Raw genomic sequence first — 14,602 nt, 5'->3', positions numbered from 1 at the left:
CTCATCCTAGTTGTAAGGGGTCGTTTTAACGAGCTTATGGTGTGCTAAATCGGTTTTGATTTTCGCACTACTCGTGAGCGGTTTCGAAGCGCTCCCCCCTCACAGTTCTAGACACTGGGCTTATTGCCAGACAACCTTTGTGTGTTGGCCCAACTCGTGACTCGGAAGACAAATGGTCAGATGAGACAGATTGAGTTTTAAATCAAAAACAATCTTTATTTTTGAAAGAGAATGTACACAGAGAAAAATGGCAAGAATAAATGCAGACGAAAAGTAACGTTTCTCACAGAGGACTGAATTATACACTGAGAAAAATAACTTTAAAGCATATAAACAGTTCTAAAATAGCAATAAGCTAAAAGCGGGGGTGAGGGAAGCGCACGGACACATCGAGGGATAAATCACACTCCTGACTTACAAATACCCTTAACGTTACAAACCCTCCCGTTACTGAATATACCTCAATTATGTCAGTTAGGTAGAGTTGGGCCTTTATGCTCACCAGAATTTCAAAACCCTTCTGGACCTTGGCACTTCTTGTTACGTCTGGAATTTCCGATCTTCCTTATGGGACCGGCTCCTGGACCCTGTTACTTGGTGTCGTCCGGGACCTCCGACCTTCCTTATGGGACCGGCTCCTGGACTCGCTCTCCTGTACAAACTTTGGAAGTCCTCCGAAATCCTCGAGCCGTTTTCTGTTCCGCACGGTCCTCGAACTCCTGATGGTAACTGGACTTGGACTTCACGGTGTGAACCGTCTCCGGAGGAGTCTTCCTTACTCTGGTCGAATCTTAGACTGGCTTGCTGACGATTTACCTGAACGGTTATACTCTTTTCTGGCCCTAATCTTGGCGCCAAATCAACCGTTTTCCTTTTTTAAGGTTGCTTTAACAAAAGCAAGCACATTAATTTTAACTGCTCGCAAATCGAACTAATGGGAATCCGATTAGTGTCCCTTCGTTTGTGTGTGCTCAGCAGTTTCTGAGATCGGTTACCGCTTTGCCATAATGGGAATCCGTTTAGTGTCCCTCCGTTTGTGTGTGCTCAGCGGTTTCTGAGATCGGTTACCGCTCTGCCAGCGATTAGCGCACCTCCAGGTGCTAATAGTTTTGTTTACTGCTGTAACCACATTACAATATCAAAAACAGTAAGGTTCTGGATTCTTCTAATCGATGATGACTCAAACTGCTGTTAGGTACTGTGTGTGTGTCCTTTTGAACTGGGCCATGAGAACTGCCAACTCCATTCTGTGTTCTCACAATGTGGCCACTTCAGGGGCCCTACCCGTATACTGTATTTCATGGATTTTTGCGAATCCTACATAGTCCAATCATACCAACAACACACAAGAGTAGGCACTTGGGTGTTTTATGCAATGTTCATGTAAAGTTTCTGTTAATGTGCTGTCAAACATTGAAATCTTTATTTTCAACACTGTGTGTTCTTGGACAGATTTGTGTGCACCTTTGGAAGTGGTTTACCGAGTTGCAGTGAATGGTGAGACATAACTGTACCCCCCCACTATGGTCATGAGTGTGAAAGGAATGGCGTGGGCATTGTAGGGATGCTTTATGGTGTTGGTGTGGGGTGGTGCCAACCTGGCGCATCATGTGGCAACCAGGGTGTACAGCGTCAAATAAAGTAAATCTGGCCACGATGAGGCCATCGCTGGCCTCCCGGGCAGCAATGTGGTCAGGTGCTGATGTCCTCTGTCCTGTGCAGCATCAGGTGATTGCGGAGAAGGTTGATGGTGATGCTGGTGTGGGGGCTGATCGTGGTGGGATTCTGAGGATCAAGGTGAGAGAATATAAAGGACACCCCTGTTGATGGAATAAATGGCAGGTGAAGTAGAGATGACAGAAGCGATCTGTCAATGGTGAGAGAGGTAATGCGGTCAGACTGGATGGAGACTTGTGTAAAGACTTGCAGCATGGTGAACCTGTTGTGGAAATGTAGTGAGGAAGAGTTTGTGGCTGAGGGAAGATATCTCTGCAAGTTCGGAGCTTTTACTGTACATTTGAAGTGGTCAACTCAACAGCTGATTCAATGGCCACTGAACTCCTACCTCAGCTTGACAGACGTTGTCCACGACCAGCGTGGACGAGCTGTCAAATACAGGTGGTGAGTGGAAATTCATTCTTAAGTGGCTCTAAACAAGCCACTAATTACCTGAATTGGGTTCCCCGCTGTGAACCCGCCACCGAGTGTCTGGTCTGCTCAGCACTGACAGACCCGACATCAAGGAAAGGCGTGTGGCGGTGGGTTCACAGCGGGGTCCTGACCCGCTGGGGAAAAAAAAACTTTCCCACCTGACCCACCACCGATTGCGTCCGCTGATCCCCTGCAAAATCCGGCCCCATGTTCCTCCAACTCTGGCCTCCTATGCATCCACCGCTTCCTTCGCCCCACCATTGGTGGCCATGCCTTCAGATGTCTAGGCCCGAAGCTTTGGAAATCCCTCCCTAAATCTTTCTATCTTTAAGACATTCCTTAAAACTTACCTCTTTGGCCAAGCTTTCAATCACCTCGTAAGGTCTGCTTCTTTGGCTTGGTGTCAATTTTTGCCTGATTACGCTTCTGTAAAGTGCCGTGGGACCTTTTCCTACATTAAAGGTGCGATATAGAAATAGTAGATGCATTGCTGGTCATCTTCCAGAACTCAATAGACTCTGGAGCAGTACCCATGGATTGGAGGGTAGCTAATGTTACCCCACTATTCAAAAAAGGTGGTAGAGAAAAAGCGGGGAATTATAAGCCTGACATCGGTAGTGGGGAAAATGCTAGAGTCCATCATAAAAGATGTAATAGCAGAGCACTTGGAAAGCAGTGACAGGATCGGACAAAGTCAACATGGATTTACAAAAGTTAAATCATGCTTGACTAATCTACTGGAATTTTTTGAGGATGTAACTGGTAAAATAGATAAGGGAGAACCAGTGGATGTGGTGTATTTGGACTTTCAGAAGGCTTTCGATAATGTCCCACATAAGAGATTAGCGTGCAAAATTAAAGCACATGGGATTGGGGGCAAGGTATTGACTTGGATAGAGAACTGGTTGGCGGACAGAAAGCAAAGAGTTGGAATAAACGGGTCGTTTTCCGAGTGGCAGGCAGTGACTAGTGGGGTACCGCAAGGATCGGTACTAGGACCCCAGCTGTTCACAATATATATTAATGATCTGGACAAGGGAATTGGATGTAATATCTCCAAATTTGCAGACGACACAAAGCTGGGTGGGAGGGTATGCTGTGAGGAGGATGTCGTGAAACTCCAGTACGATTTCGATAGGTTGGGTGATTGGGCAGAAACATGGCAAATGCACTATAATGTGGATAAATATGAGGTTATCCACTTTGGTGGCAAAAACAGGAAGGCAGATTATTTTTTGAATGGCAATAGATTGGGAGAAATGGAAGTGCAAAGAGATTTGGGTGTTCTTGTGCACCAGTCGCTGAAGGTAAGTTTGCAGGTGCAGCAGGCGGTTAAGAAGGCAAATGGTATGTTGGCCTTCATAGCAAACATGGACAAAAGAGCTGAACTCAAGAGGTGAGGTGAGAGTGACTGCCCTTGACATCAAGGCAGCATTTGATCGAGTGTGGCATCAAGGATCCCTAGCAAAACTGAAGTCAATGGGAATCAAGGGGGAAACTCTCCATTGGTTGGAATCATGCCTAGCACAAAGGAAGTTGGCTGTGGTTGTTGGAGGTCATTCATCTCAATCACATGACATCACTGCAGGAGTTCCTCAGGGCAGTGTCCTAGGCCCAACCATCTTCAGCTGTTTCATCAATGACCTTCCCTCCATCATAAGGTCAGAAGTGGGGATGTTCGCTGATGATTGCACACTGTTCAGCACCATTCGAGACTCGTCAGATACTGACGCAGTCCGTGTCCATATGCAGCAAGACCTGGACAACATTCAGACTTGGGCTGACAAGTGGCAAGTAACATTCGCACCACACAAGTGCCAGGCAATGACCATCTCCAACAAGCAAGACTCTAACCATCTCCCCTTGACATTCAATGGCATTACCATCGCTGAATCCCCCACTATCAACATCCTGGGGGATACCATTGATCAGAAACTGAACTGGACCAGCCATGTAAATACTGTGGCTACAAGAGCAGGCCAGAGGCTGGGAATTCTGCAGTGAGTGTCTCACCTCCTGACTCCCCAAAGCCTTTCCACCATCTACAAGGCACAAGTCAGGAGTGTGATGGAATACTCTCCACTTGCCTGGATGAGTGCAGCTCCAACAACACTCAAGAAGCTCGACACCATTCAGGATAAAGCAGCCCACTTGATTGGCACTCCATCCACCACCTTCAACATTCACTCCCTCCACCACCGGCGCACTGTGGCTGCAGTGTGTACCATCTACAAGATGCACTGCAGCAACTCGCCAAAGCTCCTTCAACAGCACCTTCCAAACCCGCGACCTCTACCACTTAAAAGGACAAGGGCAGCAGACGCATGGGAACATCACCACCTACAAGTTCCCCTCCAATCACACACCATCCTGACTTGGACCTGTATCGCTGTTCCTTCACTGTCGCTGGGCCAAAACCCTGGAACTCCCTTCCTAACAGCATTGTGGGTGTACCTACACCATATGGACTGCAGCAGTTCAAGAAGGCGGCTCACCGCCATCTTCTCAAGGGCAATTAGGGATGGGCACTAAATGCAGGCCTAGCCAGCCAGCGACGCCCACATCCCATCAATGAATATTTTTTTTTTAATTTAAAAAGAGGGTTTGAGTACAGGAACAAGGATGTCTTGCTACAGTTGTACAGGGCTTTGGTGAGATCGCACCTTGAGTATTGTGTGCAGTTTTGGTCACCTTATCTGAGGAAGGACGTTCTTGCCACGGAAGGAGTGCAGCGAAGATTCACCAGGCTGATACCTGGGATGGCAGGAATGACGTTATGAGGAGAGATTGTGTCGATTGGGCTTATACTCACTGGAGTTTAGCAGATTGAGAGGGGATCTCATCGAAACCTATAACATTCTGTCAGGCCTGGACAGACTAGATGCAGGAAGGATGTTTCTGATGGCCGGGGTGTCCAGAACCAGGGGTCATAGTCTAAGGATAAGGGGTAAGCCATTTAGTACTGAAATGAGGAGGAATTTCTTCACCCAGAGAGAGTGGTGAACCTGTGGAATTCTCTGCCACAGAGGGCAGTGGAGGCCAGGTCATTAAATATATTCAAGGAGTTGGATATATTTCTTAAGGCTAAAGGGATCAAGGGATATGGGGAGAAGGCAGGGACAGGGTACTGAATTTGGATGATCAGCCATGATCTCATTGAATGGCAGAGCAGGCTCGAAGGGCCGAATGGCCTACTCCTGCTCCTATCTTCTATGTTTCTATGTTTCTATATAAATGCAAGTTGTTGTTGTTGTAATGTATTGTTGTCACTAGGACTTCAATAACATATTATGGTGACCATGTGTTTGGGGAAATTATGTCCATTGGGCCACAGAAAGCACCCATCAATGATAAATGTTGTCCTTCAACTTGAGTTTCAAGAAACCATTCTGAGCTGCAACACCAGTATGAAGTATTGGTCATGCAAGTGATGGGAGAAATTTGAGGTCACCTGTACTGCCCTGCATGAAAGCAAATATGCAAATATGCAATACACGCTTAGGGACAACAGTGGTACACTAAAATGAACACTAAATTTAGAACAATATTCTCAACAGATTTGCAAAATCCTCATCTAGTTATATTTTTAATTGCGTGAACTTTAAAGTTCGACCTCCATCAAGATCCTTCTAAATAAAATCAATTTATCAATAGCAGTAAGTAGCCAAACAAATTGTAGTTTAGTTCTGTAATAACCAGTATACTGTGTCTTACCCTGGATGGGCTAGGATGACCCCCGGCTCCCCAGGATCCGGAGCTCGTTCTGTCTTCCAGACCTAAATACAAGAAAAAGAAATGTCCCCATCAGCTTCCTGGGTTGTGCTGAATGTAAAGATGTCCCAAAAGCTTTCTTCCCACGACCATTAATGTCCCATTTTATACTTCAGGCAATAGTGAATGGAAAAGATGGGTTTCTGAAAAGTTTGCTAGGTTAATGATTCTTTTAGAACTCGGCTTCATTCTTCAAACCATCCCGGATATGGCTTGATGCATGTCTTTACATTTTTTTAATTTTTTTTATTTTTTATAAATGATTGGAAATTACCCATACCCATATTCTGTACTCAGAATATTTTCAAAATAAACAGTGAAGGGATACCACTGAAAGTCACACAAATCACAAATTCCAAGTTTGATCCATAGTTTGTTGAGAGTTTTTGGTCTTATCTGGGGTCACATTAGGGGCATTGCAATTTGCTCAGTGGTCCTGGTTGCAGAGAGGATAGTCTGCCAGAAATCCAGGTATCAAATGGCCTCAGTTGGAATGCATATGTGAAATATAGGGAAGAACAGGCTCAATCCCAGCTGTGACATCTCTTATGGTTGAATAACCAGACAATCCTGTAAAAGCTCACACAATAGTAATGACCACTTGGCCAAGATACCAGAGACCGCTCACAGCCATGAAACCATAAACTAGCAAGAGGAGATGAGAGACATTGGCAAAGAAAATTAGCAACAAAAGAGAGCAGATACGCAGATTCAGAGTATAGCAACAAATCGAATACAAATTACACAAGAGCAGTGAATAATTCTTGCAATAAATTCATATAATGACATATATTGGACTCAGACAAGGGACACATCACATGGGTGTAGCATCATGGAACCAATATTGCGGGGAGGGAGGGAGGGGAAGGAAAAAAGGGGAAAATCTCTCTCAAATTATCACTTGAAAACTGGAGTAATATTTGTCAGCAGCAATAGAACAGAAGACTTGCATGAAGTAAGAAAAAGCTTACATTTATAAAGTATGTCATCATCCACAAGATATCACAAAGTACTTACAACCAATGGATTACTTTTCAAGGAACAATTCCTCCGTTCGCGCCACAGATATTGCCCGATCTGCTGAGCATTTTCTGTTTTTGTTTCAGATTTCTAGCATCTGCAGTGTTTCGTTTTTTGTTCTCATATTTGCCGGTGTTTGTTGAAAGAGTAATATTAACCAGGATAACAGGAAACCCCCCTGTTTTTTCCAATAGTGCCATGGGGACTTTTATGTCAACCTAATCAGGTTTAACATTTCATCCAAAAGATGGCACCTCTGATGTAGTACTGAAGGAGTGCTGCATTGTCAAAGTGTCTGTCTAGGTTATGTACTGATGCCCATAGCAGCTCTTGAATTTTCAATCTTATTACTCAGAGCAGATAGTACAGGATTTCAATATTGCCCTCTGGGAACTATACGCAAGGATGTCAGGTAGGATCAGATCAGACTAAGCTGTGATGTGATCTGTAATTGATACTCACTGCATCGATCTGGGCAAGATATGGAGGGCTGTCGGCATCCCTGGAACCATACTCCAGCATGAGTTGGATATATACCTGAAAATGAAAATTCTGCAGGGCTATGGGGAAAGAGTGGGACTAATTGGATAGTTCTTTCAGAGAGCCAGAATGGCATCCTTCTGTGCTGTATGATTCTATGAGTTAGCACTATTGGAAGAGGAGAGAAAACCAGGAAGTGGGGAAATAGCCAAAAAACAGAAAATGTAAAACAGTAATGGGGTGGTAGGGTGAGAGGAGAGGCACATTTTTTGTAATGCAGAGGAATTCTCATCATTGAATTGTTTTTGGGCTATTGTTGTACCATACAGTGTCAGATTGGCTCAGTGGTCACATTCTTGCTTGAATCAGAAAGTTGTAGGTTCAAGTGCCACTCCAGGACTTGAAAACATAATCTAGGCTGACACTTCAGTACAGTACTGCATTGTGAGCTGCCATCTTTTGGATGAGATGTTAAAAATGAGGCCCTGTCTGTCTGTTCAGGTGGACAGAAAAAATCCCATGGCACTATTCAAAAGAGCGGTGGACATTTTATGGCCAATATTTATCCCACATTCAACACCAATCTAAACAGATTAACTGGTCATTTATTTCATTGCTGTTTGTTAGACTTTGCTCTGTGCAAGGTGGCTGCCACAATAATGTGCTGTAGTATAATAGTGAATATACTCCAAAAGTAGTTCATTGGCTCTGAAGCAATTTGGGACATCCTGAGAACATGCAAAGTGCTACATAAATGCAAGTTTGTTCATTCTTACATGCGAGACCAATGTATGTGTAAATGTTTAGCTTGGCTACCTCAGAATCATGGGTTTGAGGTCATAATCTAAGTTGACATTCCACTGCAGTACACAGGGAGTGGCGCATTATCGAGAGATGCTTTGATTGGTCATTAAACCAAAGTTTGGTCTGCCTATTCTGGTGGTTCAGGGTGAAGTTAAAGATTAAAGGCACTGTTTGAAAAAGGGTTGAATGTTCCTCTGTGGTCATGGCCAACATTACTTTCCCAACTAATATCATGAATAAGTTCATTTATCTCATCGCTGTTTTTGGCATCTTGCTGTGCACGAACAGTTTCCATGTTTGCCTAAATAACAATGCTTCAAAGTAATTCATTGTATGTGATGTGCTTAAATACATGACAGACATGATAAGGCACTATATAGATTTATATATTACAAAATTCAGGACTTTCAATTATCTACCAATTTCCATTACCTAGCCAGAGGGCAAGTGAATAACAGAGGTTCCAATGTGCCACAAAATTACTTCAAGAAACATTCATGGATCCACTGCTCAGTCACAGTGCTAAAGACACATCTGAAGTGTTTGCAACCAGCTTCAGCCAGAAGTGCCGAGTGGCTCATTCTCTCGACCTCCTCCTGAGGTTTCCACCATCACAGATGCCAGTCTTCAGCCAATTTGATTCACTTCACATTAGATCAAGAAGCAGCTGAGTGCACTGGACACAGCAAAGTTTATGGGGCCCAACAATATCCCAGGTGTCGCGCTGAAGACCTGTGCTCCAGAACTAGTCGTGCCCTTAGCTAAATAGTTCCAATACAGCGACAACACTGGCATCTAGCTGATAAAGTGCAAGATTGCCCAGGTATGTCCTGTCCACAAAAAGCAGGACAAATCCAACCTGTCCAAATACCACCCCATCATCCTACTCTCAATCATCAGCAAGGTGATGGAAGGTGTCGCCAACAGGGCAATCAAGCGACACTTACTCACTAATAACCTGCTCACCGATGCTCAGTTTGTGTTTAGCCAGAACCACTAGGCTCCAGATCTCATTACAGCCTTGGTCCAAATATGGACACAAGAGCTGAATTCCAGATGTGAGGGGAGAGTGACTGACCTTGACATCAAGGCAGCATTTATAGAATCATAGAATGGTTGCAGCATGGAAGATAGCCATTCGGCCCGTCGAGCCCATGCCGACTCTAAAGCTAGAACCACTCCCCTGTCCTTTCCCCATAGCCCTGCAATTTTGAGTTAGAATCATACAGCACAGAAAGAGGCCATTCGGCCCATCGTGTCTGTGCCATCTCTTTGAAAGAGCTATCCAATTAATCCCACTGCCCTGCTCTTTCCCCATAGCTCTGCATTTTTTTTCCTTTTAAAGTATATATCTAATTCCCTTTTGAAAGTTACTATTGAATCTGCTTCCACCACCTTCTCAAGCATTGCATTCCAGATCATAGCAACTCACTGCGTAAAATAAATTCTTCTCATTCCCCCCCTGGATTTTTTGCCAATTTTCCTAAATCTGTGTCTTCTAGTTACCGACCTTCCTGCCAGTGGAAACAGTTTCTCCCTATCTCCTCTATCAAATACCTCATAATTTTGAACACCTCTATCAAATCTCCCCATAACCTTTTCTGTTCTAAGAACTATCCCAGCTTCTCTAGTCTCTCCACATGACTGAAGTCTCTCATTCCTGGTATTATTCTGGAAAATCTTCTCTGCACCTTCTCCAAAGTCTCGACATCCTTCCTAAAGTGTGGTGCCTAGAATTGGACACAATGCTCTAGCTGTGCCGAACCAGTGATTTATAAAGGTTTACCATAACTTCCTTGTTTTTGAACTCTGTGACGCTATTTATAAATCCAAGGATCCTGTCTGCTTTTTTAAACAGTTTTATCAACTTGTCCTGCCACCTTCAAAGATTTGTGTTTGTGAACGCCATGTTCTCTCTGTTCCTGCACCCCCTTTAAAGTTGTACCATTTAATTCATATTGCCTATCATTTTTCCTTCCAAAATGCATCGCTTCACACTTCTAAAAGGTTCCAAGAGAGTTCTAAAAAAAACTTTGGGTTGGAATTTCCCTGCGGAGGCGGGAGAGCTGGATGGCGGGTTCCAGTCCTGCCCCCATCTGCAGCTGCTCTCTCAAAAAGATTTTCCATAGATTGGCCTTGTTAAGCCCGCCCTGCGAGGTTCCTGGCCAATTAACAAGAAGCGGGTCTGATGAAGTAATTTAATGACGCGTTATTAGCCGGTTTCCTTAAAGGGACTACGGCCACATTGATTTGAACAGGTGTGCTGTCAGTGTTCTGCACAAAGGTGCACGTCTGCACCCAGGCTCACGTATGACTCCCTCCATATGTTTAGTCACAGCACGCAGGGAGATTCTCTTCCCTTCCCATGGGTGGTAGAGACCTCCCCAGGAGATCAACGCAGTCTGGTTGCACATTGCACAGGAGGACACAAGCAGGGATGTCGTCAGGAGTGCCTGACTCTAGTGGCGCCAACCTTTCAATGATCTCAGTAGATCACGAAACGTTACTGCAATGTCACAATCAACCTCACCCTACTGTGCCAGTCATCACATCCCCATTACTCTGCCTTCCATACCCTACTCCTGCACATTCTTACACACACCAACTTACCTTGCAACTCCACCAAACCCTCTCTATCTACAATATCATTTCCCCATCTCACTAGCCACCCCTCACACTCATCCTAGTGCAATCATACCAAGTAACCACACACAAGGGTAGGCACTTGGGTGTTTTAGCAAATGTTCATGTGAAGTTTCTGTTCATGTGAAGTTTCTGTTAATGTGCTGTCAAACATTGAAATCTTTATTTTCAACAATTCACCTTATTCGACAGATCTGTGCGTACCTTTGGAAGTGGTTTAGTGAGTTGCAGTGAATGGTGAGACATGATGGTGCCCCGCCCCCCCCCCCCCCACTATAGTGATGAGTGTGCATGGAATGGTTTGGACATTAAAGGGATGCTTCATGGTGCTGGTGTGGGATGTTGTCAACCTGGCGCATCACGTGGCAGCCAGGATTTACAGCATCAAGTGAAGTAAATCTGGCCATGGTGATGCCATCGCTGACCTCCCAGGCAGCAATGTTGTCAGGGGATGATGCCCTGTGTCCTGTGCAGCATCAGGTGATGTCGGAGAAGGTTGGTGATTTTGTTGGTGACGTTGGTGTGTCTGGTGATGATGGCGTTGGGGCTGATCGTGGAAGGATTCAGAGGACCAAGGAGTGTTTTTTTCCAAGGGCACCAACGTTGCTGCAATAGATGGCAGCTGCAGGCGAGATGACAGAATTTCTTTCCTTCAGATACTTATCCAACTCCCTTTTGAAAGGGAAGATTGAGTCTGCCTCCACCACCCTTTCAGGCAGTGCATTCCAGATCTTAACCACTCGCTGCGTAAAAAAGTTTTTTCTTACGTCGCCTTTGGTTCTTTTGCCAATTACCTTAAATGTCCTCTGGTTCTTGACCCTTCTGCCAATGGGAACAGTTTCTTTCTATCTATTCTGTCCAGACCCCTCGTGATTTTGAACACCTCTATCAAATCTCCTCTCAATCTTCTCTGCTCCACGGAGAACAACCCCAGCTTCTCCAATCTATCGACATAACTGAAGTCCCTCATTTCTGGAATCATTCTCATAAATCTTTTCTGCGCCCTCTCTAAGGCCTTCATATCCTTCCTCAGTGTGGTGCCCAGAATTGGACACAGTACTCCAGTTGGGGCCGAACCAGTGTTTTATACAAGAGTGTGGCACCAAGGAGCCCTAGTAAAACTGAAGTCAATGGGGATTCGGGGGAAAACACTCGGCTGGAGTCATGCTTAGCACGAAGGAAGATGGTTGTCATCGTTGGAGGCCAATCATTTCAGCCCCAGGGCATTGCTGCAGGAGTTCCTCAGGGCAGCATCCTTGGCCCAACTATCTTCAGATGCTTCATCAATGACCTTCCATCCATCATAAGATCAGATCACTGTTCACTGATGTTTGCACAGTGTTCAGCTCCATTCGCAATTCTTCAGATAATGATGCAGGTAATAATGGAATTAATCCGTTTTTTCCCCTTTTAATCCCTCAACTAACCTTAATTTACCTGGATTTAATGTGCCGACACATCTCTATATTTTCACTCCTAGCCTAGCACATTTCACAGTGCACGCAATAGAAACCTGATTACAGGAATACGTGTTGTAAACAACATATTACGCAGACCCTTAATTGCAACAAATTCCTTAAATCTGACCCCAGTGCCGATCAATTTAACAATTTAATCCTTTCAGATAATCCAGGGATCTCATTTGTTGCACATCACAAACCATCTGTTTTTATATCGCAGACTAAAAAACATCCAAAATACTAACAGAAAATGCTGCAGAGCAGGTCAGACAGCATCCTGAAGCACAGATTAATGTTTTGGTTGAACCCTTCATTAGACAATGCAAACAGGGATCAGCTACACACTAAATAAGTGTCTACGGGATAAATACCCCAGTAAGTTAACTTCTTTCTCTTTTTCTGTCTCTATCTCAAAAGAAATGGAAGGTTACCATTTCAGGTGAGACCTTTTGAGAGAGCTCAGTGTTCTGATAAAGGGTCACATCCAAAGCTTCTGTCAATGTTGCTATTTCAGATGCTGCCCCGCTGTATGCTGTACTTTCAACACTGATTTTTTTTCTCAAAAGAATTCAAACTCTCTTTATACTGAACTACATTTATTCAGATTATAAAATGCAACATTTTCAGTAACTGTTAATCTATTCCACTACATCTGACAAAAACAGGTACAAGTGGACAGTACTGTTTTAAACTTGGACACTTCTGCCAGAGTTTGTTATATTCTTGGTTAGAAATTTAGGTTGCATATAATTATGACAACCACATATATAAAACTGTTAATCTCAGAATTGTGAAAGTTGTTCTTCCCCCATGTCAGGTCAAGCTGACCACACACACACACACACATTCCTTCAATATGCCAGGTATACTTCGCCAGAACCTACATCTGATAACCTGATTTATTTGATCAACTGAAGATATCAAAAAGAGAATATGGAATAATTCTCTTAACTTGAACTGGAGAAGGGGGTTAAATTTGCTTAGCTCCATGTTTCTTCAATAAAGGAATGCTGTAATGTGGTAATAAAACTGTATTGGATTTAAGATTTAAACATCAAAGAATTCATCTCTCTGCCAATTTCCCATTATTCCTAGTCTTTTGTTTTGTCGCCTGTTTCAATTTTCCTTGCTCTTTACTTAAACATATAAATATAAAATAGTGGTTTCAAGAATCTACAAGCTCTCAGGAACAGTTCAAGGCCATTGGCCCAACAACCCAGACAGGTTTAATCCCATCTAATCTCTCAAATCGCTACTCTCTCAAGTGCATGCAATTTTCTCTTGAATTATTTATACTCTCTGCTCCAACAGTGTTCCTTGATAGTTTATTCTATAATTATTACCCTTTTAGCTTCCCTTTTTACTCCTAAATTCCAAATTCTTAAAATGTATGTCCTTATCATCACCCTCTCCTCAAAAATGCACTTCTGACAGACCTCTGCCCTTGAAAACTACTGCCCCATCTCTAAAGTCTTTGAACGTGTTGTCGCCTCTCAAATCAGTGCCATCTTTCCCGCAACTCCGTGTTTGAACCTCTCCAATCAGGTGTCCACACTTGGCACAGTACAGAAACAGCCCCAAAGTCATAAATGACATCCTGTATGACTGTAACCATGGTGCACTATCCTTCCTTATCCTTCTCGACCAATCTGCAGCCTTTGACATAGTTGGCCACATCATGCTCCTTGAATGTCTCCCCTCCATTGCCCAGCTGAGTGGGACTGCCCACGCCTGGTTCCACTCTTAGCCATCCAGTTATTGCCAGAGAATTCCCTGCAATGGTTTCTCGTCACGCTCGTGCACCATTACTCTGGAGTCCCCTAAGGATCTATCCGTGGCCCATTCCCATTTCTCATCTATATGCTGCCATTCGATGACATCCTCCAAAAACACAACGTCAAGTTCCGGACGACACTCAGCTCTACCTCTCCAACACCTCTCTCAGCCCTTCCACTACCTCTGTTGTCAGACTGCTTGTCTGATATCTTGTCTTGAATGAATCACAATTTCCTCCACTTAAACATTGGGAAGATCAAAGCCATTGTCTTCAGCCCCCACCAGAAACTCTGCATACTTGCCACCAATTACATTCCTCTCCCCAGCCAATGTCGCAGGTGAATCAGACTGTTCATAAACTCAGAATCCTATTCCACTCCCATGTGAGCTTCCAACCCAACATCGATAATAAATTAAGTATTTAATGGTGTAATTACTGGGCCATGATCTATTGATAAGTGTAGGCTTGATGAGCTGAATGGACTTTTCTCATTCTT

At 44.0% G+C, this 14,602-nt stretch overlaps 1 protein-coding gene across 10 annotated transcripts in view; it reads right to left on the bottom strand.

Annotated features, from left to right (window-relative positions):
• tcf4 (transcription factor 4) overlaps positions 1 to 14,602 on the bottom strand; it is a 679,628-nt gene that overhangs the window by 484,646 nt on the left and 180,380 nt on the right. For 6 of the 10 annotated variants that reach the window (XM_085974559.1, XM_085974567.1, XM_085974572.1 and 3 more), the window contains one exon: positions 5,866 to 5,927. The exons of the other annotated variants lie outside the window; for them this stretch is intronic. In XM_085974559.1, the coding sequence (XP_085830685.1) occupies positions 5,866 to 5,927 (62 nt within the window). The remainder of the gene's footprint in view (positions 1 to 5,865; positions 5,928 to 14,602) is intronic. 10 annotated transcript variants of the gene reach the window in all.

Source organism: Somniosus microcephalus, chromosome 2 (assembly GCF_052327205.1).
Source record: "Somniosus microcephalus isolate GS21.2 chromosome 2, FLI_Smic_1.0, whole genome shotgun sequence".
Taxonomy (NCBI): Eukaryota; Metazoa; Chordata; class Chondrichthyes; order Squaliformes; family Somniosidae; genus Somniosus; species Somniosus microcephalus.
The sequence above is the reverse complement of the archived record's forward strand: the minus strand, read 5'-3'. Positions and strand labels throughout refer to the sequence as shown.